Source organism: Pelophylax lessonae (assembly GCF_965119305.1).
Source record: "Pelophylax lessonae genome assembly, chromosome: 7".
Lineage (NCBI taxonomy): Eukaryota > Metazoa > Chordata > Amphibia > Anura > Ranidae > Pelophylax > Pelophylax lessonae.
Genome location: NC_138774.1, coordinates 209,578,155 through 209,605,017, shown reverse-complemented (window position 1 = coordinate 209,605,017; position 26,863 = coordinate 209,578,155). Strand labels below are relative to the sequence as shown.

Sequence of the window (26,863 nt, the reverse complement as noted above, 5' to 3'; positions counted from 1 at the left end):
TTTGTTCGAAAAGCTACTAAGGCCAGCTTACACAATACGAGCACACAGTTGGTGAATGCGGGCGGAGGATCGGGTGTTGGCGGGGAAGGTTATAACTATGGCCAGTCACCTCCTAGTTCCAGGGACTGTTACATTTCCTGCAGTTATGCACTAGTGTTTTCCACTTATTTTGTCACCTTTACCCATATCAGTTGTTTATTTGAAAATATATTTTTTTTTTTACAGGACAAAGAGGACCTACAGGGATACCAGGACCCAGAGGTGTGCATGTTAAAAGATGATTTCTACATCCCCAGCCCATTTATGAAATAACTCTCCAGTTTTATAAAAATGTAAAAATGTACGTTGTCATTTTCAGAAATCATCCTAAATTTTCCCCCTTAACGCATAAATAAACCCATCGATTTAATTGTTTCCCAAACTATTCAAGACATGCTGTGAATAACGGTCACATTTGCTTGTGATCTCAACTGAACTGTCAGACCGTGAAATGGCTGGTGTGATAACTAGTCACTAGTGTAGCACCATGGCAACAGAACATCAGAGGCCAAGATGGCAGCTTCCCTGGCTATAGAGGACAGGAGGGTTTAGTTCCTCTTTAATTACATATCAGCTCAGAACATCTGGGTTACTGGTGAGCCAGTAGACCGAGCTATACGTGACAGTGGGGTAGATTTACTAAAATTGGAGAGTGCAAAGTCTGGTGCAGCTCTGCATGGCAGCCAATCAACTTCCAGTTTTTTTTTTTTTGTCATAGCTTAATCACTTGCCTCTTGGGCACTTTCACCTCCTTCCTGCCCAGGCCAATTTTCAGCTTCAGCTCTTTGAATGACAATTGCGCAGTCATGCTTCACTGTATCCATAATACATTTTTGTAGCATTTGTTTTTTTTTTTTTAAAATAGAGCTTTCTTTTGGGGGTATAAATGCACCACTGATTTTTTTTATTTTTTGCTAAACAAACGAAAAATTACAGAAAATCTTGAAATAAAAAAAAAATATTTTATAATTTGTTATAAGATTTTGCAAACAGGTAATTTTTTCTCCTTCGCTGATGTATGCTGATGAGGCTGCACTGATGGGCACTGATGAGGCGATACTGATGAGGCTGCACTGATGGGCACTGATGAGGTGATACTGATGAGGCTGCACTGATAGGCTGCACTAATAGGCACTAATAGGTGGCGCTGATGGGCACTGATTAGCAGCACTGAAGGGCACTGATAGGTGGCACTGGTAGGCGGCACTGATGAGAACTTATGGGTGGCAATAATGGGTACTGGTAGGCGGCACTGATGGGAAGAACTAATAGGTGATACTGATGTGGAGGCACTGATGGGCACTGACTGGCAGCACTGATGAGCACTGATTGGCAGCACTGGTGGGCACTGATTGGCAGCACTGGTGGGCACTGTTGGGACTGCACTGATAATAAGCACACTGATAATCAATCAATGTAGATGTCCCTTTCTCACAAGCCGGTCAGCGGCTCTCTTGTCTCCTCACACTGTCAGCATGAGGAAAAGAATTCCAATAACCGGCTTGTGTTTACTTTGTGTTTACCTGTCAATGGACATAGCTGATCATGTAGTAAAAGGCCGTTGTGATTGGCCTTTTTCCCTGATCTGTCATCAGCTGTGTCCAAAGGAGGTGTACGGCAGCACGATCATGGGAGGACATCTTCCTGGCAAAGTAAGCCTTTTTTGTAACTGTCTTTCGCTTATAGCGTGGGCAGGAAGTGGTTAATTCTTAGAAGCTGATGGGCTACCATGCACAGCTGAGACAGATTCTGCACTCTCCAGTTTTAGTAAATCAACCCCAGTATGTGATGAGTGCACACATCTGGTAAATTTAGAGGATGGAGCATCTATGATTGTGACAGTTGGCTCATGAACCTAGAAACAGTTGCACTCCTGCAGTCACTCTCTAGTATATTTAATTTAGCAGCATAATTCTAAGGCCTTCTTCTTCTGAGCCCTACTCAAGAGACTAGACAGTTGCTAGGAAGCCAAGGCCCAAAACATAAGATAAAGCAACCTTTTGCTAGACCATAATTTCGCAATAAACGGGGTGAAGTTGTAGCTTAAAGCCCAACTCCAGCCTCTCAGAGGGGCTTTGTGGTTGGCTGATTTTGGTGCCACAAGTCCTTACCCCCACACCAGCCCTGCTAAAACACAATCCCACCTACTGAGGCCAACCCCTACTCTATCTTGTACCCTGCGCCTCACCATAGGCCTCCTCACGACATTCACCGCCATAAACCTTTATATCCAGATGAAGGAATGTCCACACAATAGGTAGCTCCATTGCATTTTACTGGTGTTGTTTAGGGAATGGCGAGACAATCACATCACAAGGACATAAACTCCGGAGTCACTTGACATACACAGTCAATCACATAAAGTGGATGAGCTGCAGTAATTAACAGTGAAAGCATTGCAGTGTCCCACAGCCATCCCCCAACAGTCTCTCCTCTGCCCATGGTTATAAGAACTCACAGGACTGTGTTCTCTGTAGACACCTCCTAGGTGGGTACACCTCTCCTGAGAACCCTCCAGGGAAGCAGCCTCATACAGGAATCTCCAGCCTGGTCTAAAAGGCCTTTTGCAATCTGCCCTATTCCCACCTCCTTAAGGGACAGAATGTCTACAGCCTCCACCCGGTCTTCTGCCCTTGCCAAGACTTCAAGCAGAAGTAAAGCCAAAACTCATTTCTGCACAGTTCACGCAGTTCGTTCTGCACTCCTATGACCCATATTCAGCAGACAGCTGAAGCCCGCTGCGCACTGTTGACTGACATCACAGAGCCAGGCCGTCTCATACCTGGACTAGCACCCAGCTAAGCCTCTCATTGAGCCACTGAGAGCCTGAGCTGGCCGCTCCCGCCGCCTCCACAGCCCAGCGCTCCAGTGAGCGCAGTGGGGCAGAGCAGAGAGCCAGTGACTGACATGCACCAGGTCTATGCTCAGGGAGCTCTGAGTGATCAGCAGTGTTTGATCGATCGAGTCTCGGTCTTAGAGCCAGCAGGGGACAGATGCAGCATTGGAGCGATGCTGCTTTTATCTACTGTAGGTAAGTAAGATTTCCCAGAAAATTCCCATACTTCACTTTTAAGTGTGCTGGCACAAGTGTGGGGTGTTTAGCTCACTTGCCCCCAGAGACTGTGTGCTCCTCCCTACCTGGCCTATACAGTATATGGGTGCTGACTCCCCCCTAACATCCCTGCAGGAAAGCTCTATCAAAAAGGAAAGCTTTTATTTGCTTCCAACTTTCTTCTTTGCTAAGGGGAACAGAGCCATCTAGTGACTAGCCAGCTAACTACATCTGCTTACAAGGCTGTTTGCCAAGCCAATTCAGTTTCTGTTATTCCAGGTCTTAAAAGGATTTTTGTCTGTTTTTTTGGGGGGTTTTTTTTGCAGTGCAGGGCCGTAGACTGATTTTTTTTTTTTTTTGTTTAAAGGTGATAAAGGGGACCAAGGTGTCTCGTGTCCAAAAGAATTTAATGGTAAGTACATAATAATAATGTCTTCCATGATGTCAAGACTGATGTGATGATTGCAAGAAAGTAAAATGTATTAACCAGTTCTGGACCGGAAGGATTTGCCCCCTTAATGACCAGGCCATATTTTGCGATTCAGCACTGCGTTATTTTAACGGACAATTGCGCGGTCGTGCGACGCTGTACCTAAATAAAATTGATGTACTTTTTTTCCCACAAATAGAGCTTTCTTTTGGGGGTATTTGATCACCTCTGGTATTTTTATTTTTTGCGCTATAAACAAAAAAAGAGCGACAATTCTGAAAAAAAAAAAAAACAATATTTTTCACATTCTGCTATATAACATTCCCCCCCCCCCCCCCCAAATGTAAAAAACAACATTTTTTTACATTTTAGGCCAATTTGTTTTCTGCTACATATTTTTGGTAAAAAAATCGCAATAAGCGTATTTTGATTGGTTTGCGTAAAAGTTATTGTGTCTACTAACTACGGGAAAGATTTATGTCATTTTTATTGTTTTTTTGTTTTTTTTTACTAGTAATGGCGGCGATCTGCAATTTTTAGTGGGACTGCGACATTGCGGCGGACAGATCAGACCCCTATCTGACATTTTTGACACTCTTGGGGGGACCAGTGACATTACTACAGTAATCAGAGCTAAAAATATGCACTGTTACTGTAATAATGCCATTGGCAGGGAAGTGGGTGATAAGGGGTTAAATGTAAGCCTAGGGGAGTGATTCTAACTGTATGGGGGTTGGGCTTGTGAAATGATCACAGAGACCTGTGATCCAATATAGAAGGATCACAGGCTCTGTGATCATTCCAGAGAGAAGAACGATTAGCTGTTTTTACAACAGCTGGCCATTCTTATCTCTCAGCGGGCAGCGATCGCGGAGTCCCCGCTGCCGAGTGAGGGCGGAAGCACGCTGGCTGTGGCACGCGCTCGCCCCCTAGCTGCAGGCGCAAGACCGATGTATACCTAAGTCGGTTCGCGCAGGAGGGCCAGCCTGCTGCAGTAAAATTGCAGCGGGCGGTCCTTAAGTGGTTAATGAATTATGACTATCCATGCATTAGGATATAGGAGGACTGACAGTAGCTGTGCCTACAGAATGCTCTCCTAATGAATCTCTTTATGACCAGAGTTCAGAATCTCAGTCTTCTCTAAAACAACCATTAATAATAAACGTTATTTTATATAGCACCTTTAAAGGTAGCTTCTCAATATGCTGTACAAAGATAATAAAAAAAAAAAAGAACACAAGGATAAAACAATTATGTGAAGGCTTGTCTAAAAAACATTTTTAGATTTGATCTGAATGAGTTTAGAGAAGATGACTCTGATTTTCTTTGTGAATTCTAGAGTTTTGGGGCAGAGTAGGAAAATGGGGGACACGCAGAAGACTAGAAATTGAGGAGTGGAGGTTACGATGGTGGGAGTAAGTTGACAAAAGTTCAAACAGATAATGGGGGGCCAAATGAAAAAAGTTTTGTCTATAGTTCTACTTTAACCACTTAAGCCCCGGAGGATTTGGCTGCTAAACGACCAGAGGGCATTTTGCGATTCGGCACTGCGTGACTTTAACGGACAATTGCGCGGTCGTGCGACGCTGTACCGAAACGAATTTGGCGTCCTTTTTTTCCCACAAACAGAGCTTTCTTTTGGTGGTATTTGATCACCTGTGCGATTTTTTGATCACGCGCTATAAACAAAAAAAGAGCGTAAATTTTGCAAAAATAGCAATATTTTTCCCTTTTTTTTATATGAAATTCCCCCCAAAAAAAATGTAAAAATCAAAATTTTTTAATATTTTCGGCCAATTTGTTTTATGCTACCTATGTTTGGTAAAAAAAATCGCAAAAAGCGTATTTTGATTGGTTTGCGCAAAAGTTATTGCGTTTACTAACAAAGGTAAAGATTTTTGTCATTTTTGTTGTTTTTTTTTTTAACGCGTAATGGCGGCGATCTGCGATTTTTTTTGCGGTACTGCGACATTGCGGCGGACAGATCGGACCCTTGACTGACATTTTTGACACTTTTGGGGTTACCAGTGACATTTCTACAGTAATCAGTGCTATACATATGCACTGTTACTGTAAAAATGCACTGGTAGTGAAGGGGTTAACTTTATTTGAGAGGGAGGGGCTGTGTGTGTCCCTAGGGGCGTGATTCTAACTGTGATTGGCTGTGGCTTCAACTGTATGAGGAGTGATCAATGGATCTACATAGTAGATCCATGTGATCAGCTCTCATACAGAGAGGAGAATGACAGGCAGCTTGTTTACACAAGCTGCCTGACTATCTCCCTCTCCCCCGCCGATCGCAGAGTGGCCGGCGGCGATCGGGTCCGCCGGTCACGCGCGCGGGGGGGTCCGTGACCACGCGGGAGCGGGAGCGCGCCTCCGGCGGCGCGCGCTCGCTCCCTAAACCCTCACAGGCGAGCGACGTAGACCTACGTCACTTTGCCTGTGAGGGGCTGACCGCCCACGTAGATAGTCGTGCGGCGGTCGGCAAGTGGTTAAGGGGAAAAAAAAGGTATTAAAGTGATTGTAAAGTCTCTTTTTTTTTAAAATAAAAACATATTATACTTACCTCCTCTGTGCAGTTGGTTTTGCACAGATTAGCCTGGATCCTCCTCTTCTCGGGGCCCTCATTGCTGCTCCTGGCCCTTCCCTCCTATTGAGTGCCCCCACAGCAAGCAGCTTGCTATGGGTTCACCCAAGCTGAGCTGCAGCTCCATGTATCCATTCAGACTCTGAGCTGCGGTTCCATCCCGCCCCCTCCCTCTCCTGATTGGCTAACTGACTTTGAGTGACAGCCGTGGGAGCCAAAGGCACCACGGCTATGTCTTAGCCAATGAGGAGGTTGCGTCCTAGATGGCCGAGGGACTTGTGGACATCGCTGGACAGAGATGGGGCTCAGGTAGGTATTAGGGGGTTCTAGGGAGGCTGCTTCACACAGAAGGTTTTTATCCTAATGCATAGAATGAATTATAATAAAGAACCTTTTGCCTTTACAGCTCCTTTAAGGTAGAGTGACCAGGAGGCTATTTATATTTAGATAATATTTTTTATAGGTGCCAAAAGCTGTAAGCAACTGCAAGATATTGGCTTTCACCTAAGTGGATCGTATATAATCTACCCCGATGGCCGGCGACCATTGGCTGTCTTGTGCGATATGGATACCGATGGAGGAGGCTGGATTGTAAGACATCAGAAAATGTAGTAACAATGTATTTCTTTCTCCTCACAGTAGAGAAATGGAAGGGGGACAGATGACAAATCACAGTGTTCCCCAGATCAGGAGTTGGTCCACCTGCCTTCTGATTATTACTCTGAGACCAGGGGATGTTGGTGACAGCTTGGTGTCAGTGCTGGGAGTGTGTAGTTGAGTGTTCTCTGAGGACAAACAACCTCCCAGCCATAGAAAATGCAAGACCACCCACAGGGCTTTTTTTCAGTGGAAATGCGGGAGAATGCAGTTCCACCACCTCCAGCACTGAACGTATGTAATGGCAAGGGGTGCTGAGGTAAGCTGGAGGCCCGCCGGCAGAGGCGGCTCTAGGCCTTGTGAGGCCTAAGGCAAAACTTGGACATGAGGCCCCACTCACGCCCATAATGGGAAAAATAACCTGTATAAATTGCATATATTAGGAGCCTTAACCTTTGTACTATGAATTCACAGTTTCTAGAATTTTCTCTAACCAATTCTTCTTTAATCAAAGATTATTAAACATCGGGTATGTATGTATGTATATATATATATATATATATATATATATATATATATATATATATGTCTGCTCTTACATCACAGTCCCCAGCATTTGCCTATAGGTCATGATTCCCTGAGTCCCTCCTTACATCAGAGTTCAGTGTCCCCCCTTACATAAGAGTTCTCCTTTAAATCAGATTCCCCCCAGCATCTCCTCCTTACATCAGAGTCCACAGAATTCCTCTTTATATTAGAGTCTCCCTCTTAAATCAAATTTCACAGAGCCCCCTTTACACCAGAGTCTCCAGAGTTCCCTCCTTACACTGTAAGAGGGAACTCTGAAGACTCTGATCTAAGAAGACTTCTGGGAACCCTGATTTAGGAGGAATTTTGGGGACTCTGAAGTAAGGGGAGTTCTGAAAACCCTGATTTAAGGGGGAATGCTGGAGACTGATGTAAGGAGAGTTCTGGGAACTCTGATTTGAGGGGGAAAGCTAGGGACTGTGGTGTAAAAGGGAACTCTGTGGTCACCAAAGCTCCCCCTTGCATCAGAGTTTCCAGAGACCCCCTTACACTTCCCTTCCTCAGTCCGCCACAGTCTAGGGCACAACAAATCCCACTGCAGAAGGCTGCCATACCTGAGTCCCCACAGAGGGCACTGTAAATTCCAATATAGTGCACTGCCATTCCTTCCTGAGGAATGGAAGCCTGCTATGCTTGGACTTGTACTGCTCTCTGTAGGGGACTGAGGAACTACTGCCTGCTAGTGCCCTCTGTGGGGACTAAGGCATGGCAGCCTGCTATTCTGGAACTTGTAGTGCCCTCTGTGAGGGACTGAGGATTTCTCAGTCCTCCACATTCTAGGGCACTATAAGTCCCAGCATAGTGGGCTGTCATTCCTCAGTCCCTCATAGCTGGGGGGAAAAACAACAGAGTTAAACATCTAAAGGACAACTCCAACCAAAACTACCAATAATGTACAGAGTCCATATGCTATATAATGTCACAGCCCCGCTATCCCTCACCTTCCGCCTCGGGATGCTGTCATTGTGTAGGGCAAAGGGCTCCAGCTCCACCATGTTTGGCTTTAATGTCAGATATGCAGGACTGGCTCAGCTCCACTCTCTTCCCTGGCAACTGACTCTGGCGTCACGGGGGGCCTCTCCTCCCCCAGCCACCCAGGGGCCCTCTCTTTCTCCCCCAGCCACCCAGGGGCACTCTCCTTCTTCCCCAGCCCCCCAGGGGCCCCTCTCCTTTTCCTCCAGTCACCCAGGGGCCCTCTCCTTTTCCTCCAGTCACCCAGGGGCCCTCTCCTTTTCCTCCAGTCACCCAGGGCCCTCTCCTTTTCCTCCAGTCACCCAGGGACCCTCTCCTTCTCCCCCAGCCACCCAGGGGCCATCTCCTTCTCCCCAGCCACCCAGGGTCCCTCTCATTTTCCCCTAGCCACCCAGGGACCCTATCCTTTTCCCCTAGCCACCCAGGGACCCTCTCCTTTTCCCCTAGCCACCCAGGGACCCTCTCCTTCTCTTCCGGCCATCCTCTCCTCCCCCAGCCACCCAGGGCCTTCTTCTCCTCCTCCACCAACCATTCTAAGACTCTTCCAACTTCACTGGGGCTACTCACCCCCTTTGCGTAATAGACACCACAAATCTATGACCAGTCTGCAGAGTGACAAGTCGGGGCCTGGTTGCCTGTATGTTCCTGGGCCAGGGCAGAGCTCTCCTCCCAGAGCAACAACCGATGATAGCAGAGTGAGCTGACCGGGAAGTCACTTCCTAATGATGCAGGTACCGATTCCTCCACATCTTAGGATTACATGATCAGACGGCCAATCCAAAGGCAGAGAAGGCGGAGTAAGTGTCAGTGAACAACAGACACCTGGCAGCCGCAGTGAAGAGACTGCAGCACACTGCTGCAATTTTTATATCCGACAATTTAAAACAATCTTGTACTCCCTGACTGCGCCCTTCTAAATATTGTCGCTCCGCCACTGGCTGCGAGGCCCCTGTAGGTGCGAGGCCTTAGGCGACCGCCTAATTTGCCTAATTAGAGAGCCGCCTATGCTGGAGGGTCTATTGATGCTAGCTGCTGGGAGATCTGTTGTTGCTGGTGGGGGTCTATTGTTTCTAGGGTGGATCTATTGTTGCTGGTGGGGATTTTGTTGTAGGAGGTATATTGTTCCTGGGGGGTCAAATGTTGCTTGGGGATCTATTGCTGGGGGTCTATTTCTGCTGGCTGTAGGGGATCTATATTACTGCTTTTCTTGTTATCATTCACACATTCGATACAAACCACCACAAAATGCACCACAAATTTATACTTAGTTCTGTATTCTCTAAATGAGGTGTTTCTGGGAGGTGGGTAGTTGATGGACCAAAAATTGGTGCTGGGAGGTGGTTCGGGTGCAGAGACCGGGGGTGGGAAAAAAGGCCCTGGCCACCACCACATATATATTTGTTACGTCATCTTTAGGGGTGCACCCCTGACAAACCCAGATAGAAATCCAGGGTGCCACAGCAACCTGGCTGAGAAAGGCTGTAAGAGACAAGAATAGAGGGAGAGGTTGGGTTACACAGACTGCTTTATAATAAAGAGCAGGGACTCACTTTCTCCAACTCTTAGAGAAGAATGTGGCTCTAAGACTAAATAAAGTCTAAGTGCCGGGTCACACTTATGCGATGCGGGAAGGCTGCGAATTTGTAGCCTGTTCCCGCATCGCAAACGCACCCTTGGCAGTTCACACTGCCATATGCGATACGCTGGGGGTGTCAATGAAATGTTAACGACACCCCCAGTTTGATCGCATATCGCAGTGCGATCTTTACAGTTCGCACAGGATCTGATCGCACAAGTGTGAACCACTGTGCGATCCGATCCTGATGCGGCTAAAAAAAAGGGTCCTGTGCGACTTTTGTGCGGGTGCAGTGCGAATTTCAGCCATACAAAGTGTATGGCTGAATTTGCACCGCACAGCCGATCGCATGTAATGAAGGAGCAGTGCGCTCCGATATTACATGCGATCGCCGCAGCCGCAAGAGTGTGAACCGACACTCAAAAATAAATATTCCGCCAGAAAGACAATGTAGTCAGATTCTGACTACATTGTCTTTCTGGCTTAAAGGGGACCTGTCAAAGCCTCTGTGATTACATGATACACAAGTTTGAAAGGTCAAGAGAGATCATTTCACCCAGAAAAATAACTCAATGGTTGCCAAAACCAACAGAAAGGCCTTGGCATAAGCACCTTACTAACCTCTTCTTCTCCAGGTGTTCCAGAGGCGTTTGGATGGGTCAGTGGATTTCAACCGTGACTGGAGCAGCTACGAGCGAGGTTTTGGAAGTCAGCTAAGCGAATTTTGGCTGGGAAATGTGAATCTCCATCGGCTAACTTCATTTGGTTAGTAGACCATACTATTCTACTAGAGCTAGTCCAAAAAAACTTACATTAAAGCAGGGATCCTCAAACTACGGCCCTCCAGCTGTTGCGGAACTACACATCCCATGAGACATTGTAAAGCTCTGACATTCACAGACATGACTAGGCATGATGGGAATTGTAGTTTCAGAACAACTGGAGGGCCATAGTTTGAAGACCCCGTCATTAAAGGGAACATGGAGGATGCCATTGCTGCTCTAGAAAAGCATGTTGCCTGGATGTCATGCTGATTCAATGGCTTCAGAACTTTAAAGCGGAGTTCCAACCTGGGAATAGTTTTTTTAATAAAAATACCCCCGGGACAGTCAGGGCTAGTACATTCCACAATGCATAGCCTCTGATCTGTCCCGGGTTGCACTTACCTTTTAGGACTAATACTTACCTTGAAAAAGTATTGTCCAGCGCTGCCATCTCAGGTGTGGGCAGCTTGAAGCCAACGCGATCCTCTTCTGCGTCCTCTTCCGTCTTCTTCGGTCCCACGATGCACTGCACCAGCCCCGCTGTCACTTCCAGTGCGCGCGTGTCATCCCTCCACAGCTTCTGGGCATGCCCAGAAGCTGTTTAGAAGGGAATGACGCACACGCCCCGGAACTGACGTCGGGGCCGGTGCAGGCGCAATGATTCCTGGGAGCGATGACGTTCAGCTTCCAGGAATCATTGCAAAGCCAGGAAGTGATGACGGGCCGTGGCCGCCGAGGGGAGGAAGAAGGAAGTAAGGTAAGTATTTTCTTCTCTACGAGGTAAGTAAAAAAAAAAAAAAAAAATGCAATTATCCATTTGTTTTTCAGGTGACCTGGAGCGAGAAGATGGAGGTAAGTATAAATTTAGGGTGGAACTCCACTTTAAGTTGTTGACCCAAAACAAGTATGTAGATGGGAAGCGCTCTGACTTTACTTTTTCTCATGTGAATGTTTATATACCCATGACAGAATTGAAGCCAGTGGCAGTCAGGGAACTAGAATTTTTAGATGAAATCCACAATGGCAGCCCTCATACTTATGCCAGTACAGGATGACCTACAAAATGTCTTGGTATGCTGACGCCTTAAGAGTTCCCTTGACTGGAACTAAGGGGCCAGGTCCAACCCCTGAAAAACAACCCCACACCATTATCCCCCCCCCTCCACCAAATTATTTGGAGGGGTAGCCCAATACTTGGCAATATAGTGTGAATGAACGAGTTTGGGGTAGAGGGACTTGACTGGCCGAAACAAAGTCCTGACCACAATGTGATAGAACACCTTTGGGATGAATTAGAGCGCAGACTGAGAGCCAGGCCTTCTCGTCCAACATCAGTGCCTGACATCACAAATGTGCTTCTGGAAGAATGGTCAAACATTCCCATAGACACACTCCTAAACCTTGTGGACAGCCTTCCCAGAAGAGTTGAAGCTGTTATAGCTGCAAAGGGTGGGCCAACTCAATATTGAACCCTACTGACTAAGACTGGGATGCCATTAACCACTTACCGCAAAGTGACGTAGGACTACGTCTGCAAACTTTGCGGGGTTATACCGGGATGATGCCTCTAGCTAGAGACACCATCCCGGTACCGTGGTTTACAGCCGACGGTCGGCTTTCCGTCAGTAACGACCGATGCGGCTCGGGAGCCGCTTGATCGTTACCCAGGTGAGCGGGAGGGGACGTCCCCCCCCCCTCCCGCCGCCTTCCGTGACTTTGCTTGGAGCTCCCGTCCCACTGGGAGCCCCGAGCACCCAGCCGGCACGTCCACCGGCTGGATGAAGTCCCGATCAAAGCCGGAAACAGCTTCGATCAGGTCTCCGATGATGTAACCCGGAGGCGGCGTCCATGACGTCACTTCCGGGTTACTGTGCTGCAAAAGGCGGCAAATTTAAAAAACGGCTGTATGCAAAAATGCCGTTTTCGGCGTTTTGCATACATGGAAGTGTAGTGGAGGGTAGGGATGATCGAACGGTTCGGGTCCACCATCGGTTCGGCCCGAACATTGGGTGTTCGAGGTTCGGCCGAATTTAGAACTTTTTGCCCAAAAAGTTCGGAATTCGGCAACCAGAACCGCCCAAAATGCAATGCTTCAGGGAATGGGCTTTAAAAGCCCGTGATTGGACCAGAACCATTAGCAAAAGCCAATTGAGGGGGCAGGAGAATGCTTGGAATGTGATTGGAGTGACTAGGGGGTCCCTAGACCAATCATTAGTGAATACGCCCCCCAGTATATAAGATCGCCCCCGCCATATTCCTAGCATTGTTATACTGGACATGGAAGAGAATGGAAGCAGTTCTGTTAATTTTACTTTAAAAGTGTCATTTAGCTATTTTTAGTGTGAGGAAAGGCATATCTAGTGTAGTTAGAGTGCTCCTTTGCACTTAAGTTAGCTTCAAAAATTGAGTTTCTGTAGGGAAAGTGTTAAGTGTAAGGGGACCGTAGTGTAGTGTAGGGTTAACTGACAGTGACTGCTATGGCAGGGTGACAAAACCCTTCCATAGCAGGGTGACCGCTATAGAGAAATGATCATTTCTCTGAATAGCTTCGTAACTGGAATATGGCTTCTCACCAGCCAAGCATTTTTTATGCTGCAGGGGCTGCCACTGCCAGTGCTTTTTTGAGGACATGTTTGATGTCAGACATGACATCTGAACATGTGTATAGGGGGTATATATACACATATATGTCTGTATATATACCCCTAGACATATATAGGTGTGATAGTAGCAGAAATAAATGCTTGCGCTAATGAAATAATTTACAGGAATATATTTCTGCTACTATCACACCTATATATGTCTAGGGGTATATATTCAGACATATATGTCTATATATACCCCCTATACACACGTTCAGATGTTTTGCCTGCCTCAAAAGAACCCAAAAAAACGCTAGCATCAAAAAAAAAAAAATGCCCAGGTGTGTTTTTGCTGGCATTTTTTGGGGGGTTTTGGAGGCAGGCAAAACATCTGAACATGTGTATAGGGGGTATATATAGACCTAAATGTCTGAATATATATACCCCTAGACATATATAGGTGTGATAGTAGCAGAAATAAATGCTTGCGCTAATGAAATCATTTACAGGAATATATTTCTGCTACTATCACACCTATATATGTCTAGGGGTATATATTCAGACATATATGTCTATATATACCCCCTATACACATGTTCAGATGTTTTGCCTGCCTCAAAAGAACCCCAAAAAATGCCAAAAAAAACGCTAGCTTCAAAAAAAAATGCCCAGGTGTGTTTTTGCTGGCATTTTTTGGGGGGTTTTGGAGGCAGGCAAAACATCTGAACTTGTGCACAGTACCACTATACACAAGTTCAGATGTTTTTCCTGACTGCAAAGAACCCAAAAAAATGCCTGCTTTGAAACCGGCAAGGTGTTACAGCAGCGAAGCCATATTCCTGTGCTCAAAGTTTTCTAATACAAACAATCCTTTTTTTTTCTGGTTCTGGACATGCTACAGAGCTGAAACTTCACAGGTACACCTTTTAGACCCCCCAGACACAAAATCACACAAAAAAAGTTCTTAAAAATTGTCATTTTTGATAAAAAAAAAAGGCAATTATTGAAAAATTAAAAAAAAAAATTAAAAAAAAAAGAGATTTTTTGATTTTTTACTTTGGATTTCAGATCTGGGGGGTCTAAAAAGTGTACCTGTGAAGTTTCAGCTCTGTAGCATGTCCAGAACCATTAAAAAAAAGATTGTTTGTATTAGAAAACTTTAAGCACAGGAATATGGCTTCTCTGCTGTAACACCTTGCCGGTTTCATAGAAGGCATTTTTTTGGGTTCTTTGCAGTCAGGAAAAACATCTGAACTTGTGTATAGTGGTACTGTGCACAAGTTCTGATGTTTTGCCTGCCTCAAAAGAACCCCAAAAAATGCCAAAAAAACGCTAGCGTCCAAAAAAAAATGCCCAGGTGTGTTTTTGCTGGCATTTTTTGGGGGTTTTTGGAGGCAGGCAAAACATCAGAACTTGTGCACAGTACCACTATACACAAGTTCAGATGTTTTTCCTGACTGCAAAGAACCCAAAAAAATGCCTTCTATTAAACCGGCAAGGTGTTACAGCAGCGAAGCCATATTCCCGTGCTTGAAGTTTTCTAATACAAACAATCGTTTTTTTCTGGTTCTGGACATGCTACAGAGCTGAAACTTCACATGTACACTTTTTAGACCACCCAGATCGGAAATCCAAAGTAAAAATCAAAAAATCTTTCTTTTTTTTTTTAATTTTTTCAATAATTGGCTTTTTTTATCAAAAATGACAATTTTTAAGAACGTTTTTTGTGTGATTTTGTGTCTGGGGGGTCTAAAAGGTGTACCTGTGAAGTTTCAGCTCTGTAGCATGTCCAGAACCAGAAAAAAAGATCATATAGGTGTTAAAGTTAAAGGAGGCCCCCGAACCACATCCCTGTTCTACTGAAAATTTATCTTTTTTTTTTCATGGTTCTGGACATGCTACAGAGCTGAAGCTTCACATGCACACCTTTTAGACCCCCCAGATACTAAATCCAAAGTAAAAACCAAAAAATCTCTCTCTTTTTTTTTTTTAATTTTTCAATAATTGGCTTTTTTTTATCAAAAATGACAATTTTTAAGAACTTTTTTTTTTGTGTGATTTTGTGTCTGGGGGGGTCTAAAAGGTGTACCTGTGAAGTTTCAGCTCTGTAGCATGTCCAGAACCAGAAAAAAAGATCATATAGGTGTTAGGCCCCATGCACACGGGACGTTTTTAACGCCGCTGTAAGCAGCGTCAGGCGTTTTCTTTTTGCAGCCTAAAAACGCCCCTCCATGTTATTCTATGGCCTCATGCACACTCAGACGTTTTTGAGCTGTAAGTGGCCTAGGCGTTTTTAAGCTGCAACAAGAACCCACGACCTGCGCGTTCTGAGGACCAGCGTTACAGCGTTAAAAACGCCTGACGCTGCTAAAAGCTGAATAACTTTGCTATAACGTTGCTTAACGTGCGTTAAGCCACGTTATACGTTTTTTTTTCTTCCATTCAAAATCAATGGTTCCCTATGGGAGCCTATTGATTTGAATGGAGTTCGCACCGCAACACCGCAAGTCGGATCCGACTTGCGGAGTTACTTGCGCTGTGGGAATCTTGAGGGGGAACTCCACGGCAAAATGGGAAAAAAACGGCGTGGGGGTCCCCCCCAAGGTTCCAAACCAGGCCCTTCGGGTCTGGTATGGAATTTGAGGGTAGCCCCTGCCGAAAAAACGGCGTGGGGTCCCCCCCCAAAATCCATACCAGACCCTTATCCGAGCATGTGGTGGGTAGGAAAGTGCGCTGATTCAATATAGGGTGTGCTGCTACCTTAGAGTGTATGTTGTAGAATAGGTAAAGAAATCAGGTGCGCTGCCCTAGTGCATATGTGAAACATACAAAATGATGTAAACAAATAAACCAAAAATGCAATAATAATGCAAAAAAATGAAAACGTATGCAAATCGTGTAAAACAAAAAATGTCCAGAAGGTGACTAGTGATACACCAATGTGCAATAAACGTCCATATTATAAGTCCATAAATAAAGTGCAAAAAATGGTGACAAAAACTTCCAGCTTGGGGAAAGGTGAACTGTGATTGGAAGGTGCAAAGTCCCACCAAAAGCTTGGCCTCTTACCAGAAGTTAAACGTTAAGGGCATATATGAATATGACCGCTCCAAAGGTCATGCAGCCAGGTAGAAAAGTTCCCAGAAATACAGAAGGCACTCTGACACACTCGTGCTCCCTAGACTCTTACCGGACAAAAGCCAAACAAGAAGCCTGGTTCTATGGTGATGAGTGGTCCTGCCGGGGGTTACTGGACTCTAGGATGGCTGATGTAGTTGCTTGTGTCCAAGAGGAACAGACCCAGTCAGAAAGCCTGACGAAAGAAGATCCTGCCAAAGGTGGCTAGACTCTGATTGGCTGCTGTAACTCCTTAGTCTGGTCGACCTCAATAATAGGGGACACAACAGAGGGGACCGCAATGGTGCATTACCAACAGTAGATTTTTATTAAAACAAGTGGTTGCACTTACAGTTGTGAAGACAATAATAGCGAGTTCCCTCACGGAGGAGCTGTATGGCGGGGTCCGCCTGCAGTGCAGACCGCTGCCTGGTCTAGATGTGATGACGCGGCGCCTCCTCTCTGACGCGTTTCTCCCGATAGGGCATCCACTTAGATAGGAGGTGTCTAAGTGGATGCCCTATCGGGAGAAACGCGTCAGAGAGGAGGCGCCGCGTCATCACATCTAGACCAGGCAGCGGTCTGCACTGCAGGCGGACCCCGCCATACAGCTCCTCCGTGAGGGAACTCGCTATTATTGTCTTCACAACTGTAAGTTCAACCACTTGTTTTAATAAAAATCTACTGTTGGTAATGCACCATTGCGGTCCCCTCTGTTGTGTCCCCTATTATTGAGGTCGACCAGACTAAGGAGTTACAGCAGCCAATCAGAGTCTAGCCACCTTTGGCAGGATCTTCTTTCGTCAGGCTTTCTGACTGGGTCTGTTCCTCTTGGACACAAGCAACTACATCAGCCATCCTAGAGTCCAGTAACCCCCGGCAGGACCACTCATCACCATAGAACCAGGCTTCTTGTTTGGCTTTTGTCCGGTAAGAGTCTAGGGAGCACGAGTGTGTCAGAGTGCCTTCTGTATTTCTGGGAACTTTTCTACCTGGCTGCATGACCTTTGGAGCGGTCATATTCATATATGCCCTTAACGTTTAACTTCTGGTAAGAGGCCAAGCTGGTGGTGGGACTTTGCACCTTCCAATCACAGTTCACCTTTCCCCAAGCTGGAAGTTTTTGTCACCATTTTTTGCACTTTATTTATGGACTTATAATATGGACGTTTATTGCACATTGGTGTATCACTAGTCACCTTCTGGACATTTTTTGTTTTACACGATTTGCATACGTTTTCATTTTTTTGCATTATTATTGCATTTTTGGTTTATTTGTTTACATCATTTTGTATGTTTCACATATGCACTAGGGCAGCGCACCTGATTTCTTTACCTATCCTTATCCGAGCATGCAGCCCGGCAGGCCAGGAAAGGGGAGGGGACGAGCGAGCGGCCCCACCCCCCCTGGACCACACCAGGCCACATGCCCTCAACATGGGGGGGGTGTTGGTGCTTTGGGGCAGGGGGAGCTCTGCACCCCCCACCTCAAAGCACCTTGCCCCCATGTTGATGGCCGGTGGTTGTGGGGGTCTGCGGGCAGGGGGCTCATCGGAATCTGGAAGCCCCCTTTAACAAGGGGCCCCCCAGATCCCGGACCCCCTCCCTATGTGAATGGGTATGGGGTACACTGTACCCCTACTCATTCACAACATAAAAGGCAGTGTATGGAAATAACGACAAGAGACGTTTTGGTAAGTTTATTAAAAATCTTCATCCGACTCTTCTTGTCTTCTCCTCTCCGGGGTCTTCTCCTCTCCTCCTCTCCGGGGTCTTCTGCTCTTTTGCTGTCCGCCCTTCTTGTCTTCTCCTCTCCGGGGTCTTCTCCTCTCCGGGGTCTTCTGCTCTTTTGCTGTCCGCCCTTCTTGTTTTCTCCTCTCCGGGGTCTTCTGCTCTTTTGCTGTCCCCTCTTCTTGTGTTCTCCTCTCCGGGGTCTTCTGCTGTCCACTCTTCTTTTCTTCTCCTCTCCGGTCTTTTGCTGTCGGCTGTCGGCTGTCGGCTCTTCTTCCTCCGGTCCTCCTCCGACGACGTCTCCGCTGATTATGCCTATCTCCGGTCTCTGCAGCTTATTATATAGCCATTAGGGGCGGGGCCTCCCGATGACGTCAACGGGAGGCCCCGCCCCCTCACGTCACAGATGACGTCATCTGTGACGTGAGGGGGCGGGGCCTCCCGTTGACGTCATCGGGAGGCCCCGCCCCTAATGGCTATATAATAAGCTGCAGAGACCGGAGATAGGCATAATCAGCAGGGACGTCGTCGGAGGAGGACCGGAGGAAGAAGAGCCGACAGCCGACAGCCTTTTATGTTGTGAATGAGTAGGGGTACAGTGTACCCCATACCCATTCACATAGGGAGGGGGTCCGGGATCTGGGGGGCCCCTTGTTAAAGGGGGCTTCCAGATTCCGATGAGCCCCCTGCCCGCAGACCCCCACAACCACCGGCCAGGGTTGTGGGGATGAGGCCCTTGTCCTCATCAACATGGGGGCAAGGTGCTTTGAGGTGGGGGGTGCAGAGCTCCCCCTGCCCCAAAGCACCAACACCCCCCCCCCATGTTGAGGGCATGTGGCCTGGTGTGGTCCAGGGGGGGTGGGGCCGCTCGCTCGTCCCCTCCCCTTTCCTGGCCTGCCGGGCTGCATGCTCGGATAAGGGTCTGGTATGGATTTTGGGGGGGGCCCCACACCGTTTTTTCGGCATGGGGCTACCCTCAAATTCCATACCAGACCCGAAGGGCCTGGTTTGGAACCTTGGGGGGGACCCCCACGCCGTTTTTTTCCCATTTTGGCGTGGAGTTCCCCCTCAAGATTCTCACAGCGCAAGTCGCCCCGCAAGTCGGATCCGACTTGCGGTGTTGCGGTGCGACCTCCATTCAAATCAATAGGCTCCCATAGGGAACCATTGATTTTGAATGGAAGAAAAAAAACGCTGCTAAAAGCAACGTGGCAAAACGTGCAATAACGCCAATGGAAAAAGCTACTGAAAGCACGTTTTTACAGCTGTTTTTTCCGGCGTCAGAACTAACTTTGACGTACGTTTTTTCTAACGCCCCATGTGCATGGGGCCTTAAAGTTAAAGGAGGCTCCCGAACCACATCCCTGTTCTACTGAAAAATTATTTTAATTATTCTTTTTTTTCATGGTTCTGGACATGCTACAGAGCTGAAACTTCACATGCACACATTTTAGACCCCCCCCAGATACTAAATCCAAAGTCAAAATCAAAAAATCTCTCTTTTTTTTTTTTTTTTTTTAATAATTGGCTTTTTTATCAAAAATGACAATTTTTAAGAACTTTTTTTTGTGTGATTAATAGTTAATGGGGCATGACCCAGAACCCTAGGCACTTTTTAGGGGCATTTGTTGGGTTTTGGGGCTTCAAAATGGTGTTTTTTGATTACCGAAGTTCGGGTCCTATTGATTTCAATGGGGTTCTGAAATCCGGGCCGAACTTTCGGGAAGTTCGGATGTTCTGGCCGAACCGAACTTTTCAAAAGTTCGATCATCCTTAGTGGAGGGGACTAGGGTCTTTTAGACCCTCAATCACTCCATAAAGAGTACCTGTCACTACATATTGGTGTCACAAGGGATGTTTACATTGCTTGTGACAGCAATAAAAGTGATCAGATTTTTTTTAAAAAACCTGTAATAAAGTTAAAAAAAAAAATAAAATAAATAGGAAAAAAAAAAATTTTAGTCGCCCCCGTCACAAAAAAAAACGTATACGGAAGTCAAGCCGCGAATGAAATCGCTGTTCAAACCACACATGTGAGGTATCGCCGCGATCACCAGAGCATGGTCAATATTTAAAAAAAAAAGAGCTAAACTCTAACTCTAAACTGGTTACCGTAAAAAATGTTTAAAGCGTCGCCTATTGAGATCTCTATTGACTGTAGTTTGTCGCCATCCCATGGGGGGGGGGGGGGGGGCGCAATGTTGGGTATCTATTTACTCGGCGTGACATCATCTTTCACAATATAGAAGAAAATGGGCTAACTTTACTGTTTAATATTTTTTAAATGCAGTGAAATGTGATTTTTCAAAATTTTTCCAAAAAAATGGCGTTTTAAAGACCGCTGCGCAAATACCGCGTGACAAAAAATATTGCAATGACCGACATTTTATTCTACAGAGTCTTTGCTAAAAAATATATATATATATATATATATATATATATATATATATATATAATGTTTGGGGGTTCTAAGTAGTTTTCTAGGAAAAAATACCGGTTTTAACTTGTAAACAAAAAGTGTCCGAAATAGGGCTGGGGCTTAGGTGGTTAAAGTTCATGTGCGTGTAAAGGCAGGCGTCCCAATACTTTTAGTTATAAAGTGTAAAGTACGTTAAGACCTCACACAACCTGGTCAATAAAACCACCTTTAAAGCTGATGCTGTTTCTGATACTCACACTGGGCAATTGAAAAAGTAGTCATGAGCATGTTATGACTGGGTGACCTCAACCCGCTCAGCACCCAGGTCTAACCTTCCTCCTGTCACTTTGTTCTGTCCTTCACAGGGAATAGTGAACTGCGATTCGATTTAGAAGACTTTGAGGGCAATCATACCTACGCTACATACAGCAACTTCCGGGTGGAAGCAGAAGCGGATCAGTACACTCTGCGCTATGGTTCATTTGTGAAGGGCACTGCAGGTAACTGTTTTCTCTGCAGAGTGGCATCCACAAAAAGCCTTGGCATGGTACCATTTTATTTATTGGTTGTTTTCAGTAAGAGAATTTTGGCACCAGAAATTCGGTACATGAAATCTCAGCAACAATAGTTTATACAATTTTATTGATGATGTACTTTATGATCAGGAATGGTGCTTTTACTTCATGTGTTAACCCAGTGTTTCCCAACCTTTTTTCAATCAAGAAACCCTTTAAAGCAGGGGTCTCCAAACTTTATAAACAAAGGGCCAATTTACTGCCCTTCAGACTTTAGAGGGGCTGGGCTGCGGACATTGGGAGTAAAAAAGGTCCTGACATTAGTGGGAAAAAAACACTGACACCATCTTTGGTGTCATTGGGAGGAATTGTGCCTCATCATTGATATCAGTGGGAGGAATTGTGCACCATCCTCGGTGTCATTGGGATGAATTGTGCCCCATCATTGGTGTGGGAAAAAACACTGACACCATCTTTGGTGTCATTGGGAGGAATTGTGCCTCATTGTTGATATCAGAGGGAGGAATTGTGCACCATCCTTGGTGTCATTGGGATGAATTGTGCCCCATCATTGGTATCATTAAGATGAATTGTGCCCCATCATTGGCAGAGGTGGGGGACTTGAGTCACATGACTTAAGTCAGACTTAAGTCACCAGTTTGAGGACTTGAGACTTGTTTGACTAAAATTAATAAAAGACTTGACTTGACTTTGACTTGGTATTCATGACTTGAGACTTGACTTTGACTTGAGACATATGACTCGAAATGACTTTACTTTTTTAAGTTATTAAATATTTGCATTTTTTCAAGATGAGTTAAAGCAAAATGAATGTGCCTGTTATGTTTCTGACACCACAGTCACTTAAAACACCTCAGTGTGTTCTGATTTTTAGGACACTGGCTGTTTAACAATGGAAATACTTAACATGTTTTTAGTGACTGTGGTGTTGAAACATGACCGGGCGAAGGATTTTGAGCTGTTTGGGCATTCAAATTGTTTCTTTAATATGCCAAGAAAAAAGCACTAAGCAGTTTTGTTAATGTTGAAAATAAAACACAACCTTTCCTGGCCACTGACTTTTAACTGATTTAAAGGTGAAAATTGGGGTAGATCAGTATTTTGACTTGATTTGTGACTTGACCAAAATAAATGACTTGACTTGACTTGCTTGACTTCTAGCAAGGACTCGACTTGCTTGCTTTTCGCCACAGTAACTTGGGACTTGCTTCAGACTTGAAGGTTAAGACTTGAGACTTGCTTGTGACTTGCACATGTGTGACTTACTCCCATGTCTGATCATTGGTGTCATAGGGCCCCATTGTTGGTGTCATTGGAAGAAATTGTGTCCCGTCGTTTGTGTCTTCGGGAGGAATTGTGCCTCTTCATTGGTATCAGTAGGGGGAATTACGCCCCATTGTTGGTTTCATTGAATGAAATAGTGCCCCAAGGGATGGATTAAAGCAAGCAAGGGGCTGCAGTTTGGAGACCACTGCTTTAAATTGTGCATCTCGAGTTTAAAATGGAAAAACTTAACAAATAGTTTTATATATTGCAGTGACTTCCACACATGTAAGACATTCAACGTTAGAGGTGATTTATTTTTACAGAGCAAACACACCTTTGCATGCCGGTACTAACTAGTATTCCAATGGGTGAGGTTTGCCAAAACTTGTGCACATATAATCTGGTGCAGCTGTGGATAGTAACCAATCAGCTTCTAATTTCAGCTTTTTCAATTAAAGAGGAGCTCCAGGCTCTGTCAGAAAAAATAAAAAGTCAGCAGGTGCCAATACTGAAGCTGCTGACTTCTAATACACTGCTCAAAAAAATTAAAGGAACACTTTTTAATCAGAGTATAGCATCAAGTCAAGTAAACTCCTGGGGTATTGATCTGGTCAGTTAAGTAACAGAGGGGGTTGTTAATCAATTTCAGTTTCATTGGTGATAATGAAATTAACAACAGGTGCACTAGATGGGCAAAAATTAGATGACCTCCAAAACAGGAATGGTTTTACAGGTGGAGGCCACTGACATTTTGTTTCCCTACTCCTCTTCTCTAACTGTTTTTCGCTAGTTTTGCATTTGGCTAGGGTCAGTGTCACTACTGGTAGAATGGGGCGATACCTGGACCCTATAGAGGTTGCACAGGCAGTCCAACTCCTCCAGGATAGCACATCAATACATGCAATTGCCAGAAGGTTTGCTGTGTCTCCCAGCACAGTCTCAAGAGCACAGAGGAGATTCCAGGAGACAGGCAGTTACTCTAGGAGAGCTGGACAGGGCCGTAGAAGGTCCTTAACCCATCAGCAGGATTTGCTCCTTTGCGCAAGGAGGAACAGGATGAGCACTGCCAGAGCTCTACAAAATTACCTCCAGCAGGCCACTGGTGTGAATGTCTCTGACCAAATAATCATAAACGGGCTTCATGAGGGTGGCCTAGTGGGCCCCGTGCTCACTGCTTGGCACCATGAAGCTCAATTGACATTTGCCATTGAACACCAGAATTTTCGCAGATGAGAGCAGGTTCACCCTGAGCACATGTGACAGACGTAAAAGGGTCTGGAGAAGCCATGCAGAACGTTATTTTGCCTGTAACATCATTCAGTATGACTGGTTTAGTGGTGGATCAGTGATGGTCTGTGGAGGCATATCCATGGAGGGACGCACAGACCTCAACAGGCTAGACAATGGCACCCTCACTGCCAATAGGTATCGGGATGATATCCTTGGACCCATGGTCAGATCCTACGCTGGTGCAGTAGGTCCTGGGTTCCTCCTGGTGCACGACAATGCCCGGCCTCATGTGGCGGGAGTATGCAGCCGGTTCCTGGAGGATGCAGGAACTGATACCCACACTCGTCTAACCAAAATCCAATAAAACTCCTCTGGGACATTATGTTTCAGGCCAACCGATGCCGCCAGGTTGCACCTCAGTCTGTTCAGGAGCTCAGTGATGCCCTGGTTCAGATTTGGGAGGAAACACCCCAAGGCACCATCTGTCATCTCATTAGGAGCGTGCCCTGATGTTGTCAGGCATGCATACAAGCATGTGGGGGTCAAACAAAGTACTAAATACCATTTTGAGTTGCTGTGATGAAATTTCAGCAAAATGGACTAGTCTGCTGCATAATTTTTCACTTGATTTTTGGGGTGTCTTTGAATTCAGCCCTCTATGGGTTGGTGATTTTCATTTCCATCAAACGATGTGGCATCCTTTCGTTCCTAACACATTACCCAGTCCAGATCAGTATACATATCCAGCATGATATTTTTCCCCATTGAGATCTGACTTTGATATGAGACATATGACTCGAAATTTACTTTACTTTTTTAAGTTATTAAATATTTGCATTTTCTCAAGATGTGGTAAAGCAAAATGAATGTGCCTGTTATGTTTCTGACACCACAGTCACTTAAAACACCTCACTGTGTTCTGAGTTTTAGGACACTGGCTGTTAACAATGGAAATACTTAACATGTTTTTAGTAACTGTGGTGTTGAAACATGAGGGGGACGAAGGATTTTGAGCTATTTGGGCATTCAAAGTGTTTCTTTAACCACTTGCCGACTGCCTAACGACTATCTACTTCGGCAGTCAGCCCCTCACAGGCAAAGTGACGTAGATCTATGTCGCTAGCCTGTGAGGGTCTAGGGAACGAGCGCGCGCCGCCTGAGGCGCGCTCCCACTCCCGCGTGGTCACGGACCCCCCCGCGCATGTGACTGGCGGACCCGATGTCCGCCGGTCACTCTGCGATCGCCGCTGCAGAGGGAGAAAGTCAGGCGGCTAGTGTAAACAAGCCGCCTGTCATTCTCCCCTGTGTAGAAACTGTGATCACACGGTTCTACTATGTAGAACCGTTGATCACTGTTTCTACAGCTCAACAGACAGCCAATCACAGTTAGAATCACGCCCCTAGGGACACACACAGCCCCTCCCTCTCAAATAAAGTTAACCCCTTCACTACCAGTGTAATTTTGCAGTAACAGTGCATATGTATAGCACTGATTACTGCAGTAATGTCACTGGTTACCCCAAAAGTGTCAAAAATGTTAGTCAAGGGTCCGATCTGTCCGCCGCAATGTCGCAGTACTGCAAAGAAAAAATCGCAGATCGCCGCCATTACGCGTTAAAAAAAAAAAAACAACAAAAATGACAAAAATCTTTCCCTTTGTTAGTAAACGCGATAACTTTTGCGCAAACCAATCAAAATACGCTTTTTGCGATTTTTTTTTTACAAAACATAGGTAGCATAAAACAAATTGGCCGAAAATGTTAAAAAAATTTTGATTTTTACATTTTTTTGGGGGGGAATTTCATATAAAAAAATTTGAAAAATATTGCTATTTTTGCAAAATTTACGCTCTTTTTTTGTTTATAGCGCATGATCAAAAAATCGCACAGGTGATCAAATACCACCAAAAGAAAGCTCTGTTTGTAGGAAAAAAAGGACATCAAATTCGTTTAGGTACAGCGTCGCACGACCACGCAATTGTCTGTTAAAGTCACGCAGTGCCGAATCGCAAAATACCCCCTGGTCAGGAAGGGGGTAAAATCTTCCGGGGCTTAAGTGGTTAATATGCCAAGAGAAAATGACTAAGCAGTTTTGTTAATGTTGAAAATAAAACAAAACCTTTCCTGACCACTGACTTTTAACTGATTTAAAGGTGAAAATAGGCGTAAATCAGTATTTTGACTTTAATTGTGACTTGACCAAAGTAAATGACTTGAATTTACTTGCTTGGCTTCTAGCAGGGACTCGACTTGACTTGCTTGCTTTTCGCCACAGTAACTTGGGACTTGCTTGAGACTTGAAGGTTAAGACTTGAGACTTGCTTGTGACTTGCACATGTGTGACTTACTCCCATGTCTGTCCGGATAACTCCGCCGCTGCGAAGAAGTCACCCGGGAGTGGGAGAGGGTACCTGTCAAAACCTGGTACCCGCTCCCCCTCCTCCCCCTGAAAGGTGCCAAATGTGGCAGCGGAGGGGGGGGGGGGGCAAATAAGTGGAGCTTCTCCTTTTGGGTGGAGCTTTGCTTTAAGCTTTGACAATAAAACCTGGAAGCTGATTGGCTGTGTGCAACAGTTTTAGCTAATCTCCCCCAATGTTTCTCTTCTCCCTAAATTTCTCTCCCTCAACTTCCCTTCGAGATATCTAATGGTGCTGTTGTGTTTTTTTTATTTTTATCTGCCCAGGGGATTCACTGGCGACACAGAAGGACCAAGCCTTTTCCACCAAAGACCAGAACAATGACAAGTCCAGTCGTCTGGAACAAAGCTGTGCTGAGTATTACAAAGGAGGCTGGTGGTATGAAGCCTGCCACTTCTCCAATCTGAATGGCGAATACCTAAAGGGGGAGCACAGGGTCAAGGGTAAAGGCATCATCTGGAACTCTTTCAGGGGCAATTTTTACTCACTGAAGTCCACAGAAATCAAGTTCCGTCCACAAACAAAGTAAACACAAACACCTGAACTCAGTAGTAGCAATGAGCAGCGTTTAACGTCATGATCTTGTAGAACCAACATCCTGGCTACAGTTCCCACCAGGACTATGTATAGAACCCCCCGTGTGTCTGTGTGTGTTTTTCTCCCAGGTTTGGTTAAAAAACAAACTGGTAAATAAAGATGAGTGAGTCTTTCTGCAGGATAATTGTAGATTTTTGGTTTCATATCTCATATTTCATCAATAGGGTTATAAGGTAAAAAAACATATTATATATATATATATATATATATATATATATATATATATATATATATATATATACAGTATCTCACAAAAGTGAGTACACCCCTCACATTTTTTGTAAATATTTTATTATATCTTTTCATGTGACAACACTGAGAAAATGACACTTTGCTACAATGTAAAGTAGTGAGTGTACAG

General features: G+C 45.3%; 1 protein-coding gene across 1 annotated transcript in view; it reads left to right on the top strand.

Annotated features, from left to right (window-relative positions):
* The window catches only part of LOC309560585 (ficolin-2-like), a gene marked incomplete at its 5' end in the record, with an annotated part of 135,957 nt that extends 109,512 nt beyond the window's left edge, over positions 1-26,445 (top strand). Inside the window, 6 exons of the mRNA XM_082264214.1 lie at positions 226-261; positions 3,459-3,503; positions 6,575-6,702; positions 10,480-10,609; positions 20,823-20,957; positions 26,172-26,445. Coding sequence (XP_082120340.1) covers positions 226-261; positions 3,459-3,503; positions 6,575-6,702; positions 10,480-10,609; positions 20,823-20,957; positions 26,172-26,434 — 737 coding nt within the window. The 3' untranslated portion in view covers positions 26,435-26,445. The remainder of the gene's footprint in view (positions 1-225; positions 262-3,458; positions 3,504-6,574; positions 6,703-10,479; positions 10,610-20,822; positions 20,958-26,171) is intronic.
* Between the last annotated feature and the right edge of the window lie 418 nt (positions 26,446-26,863).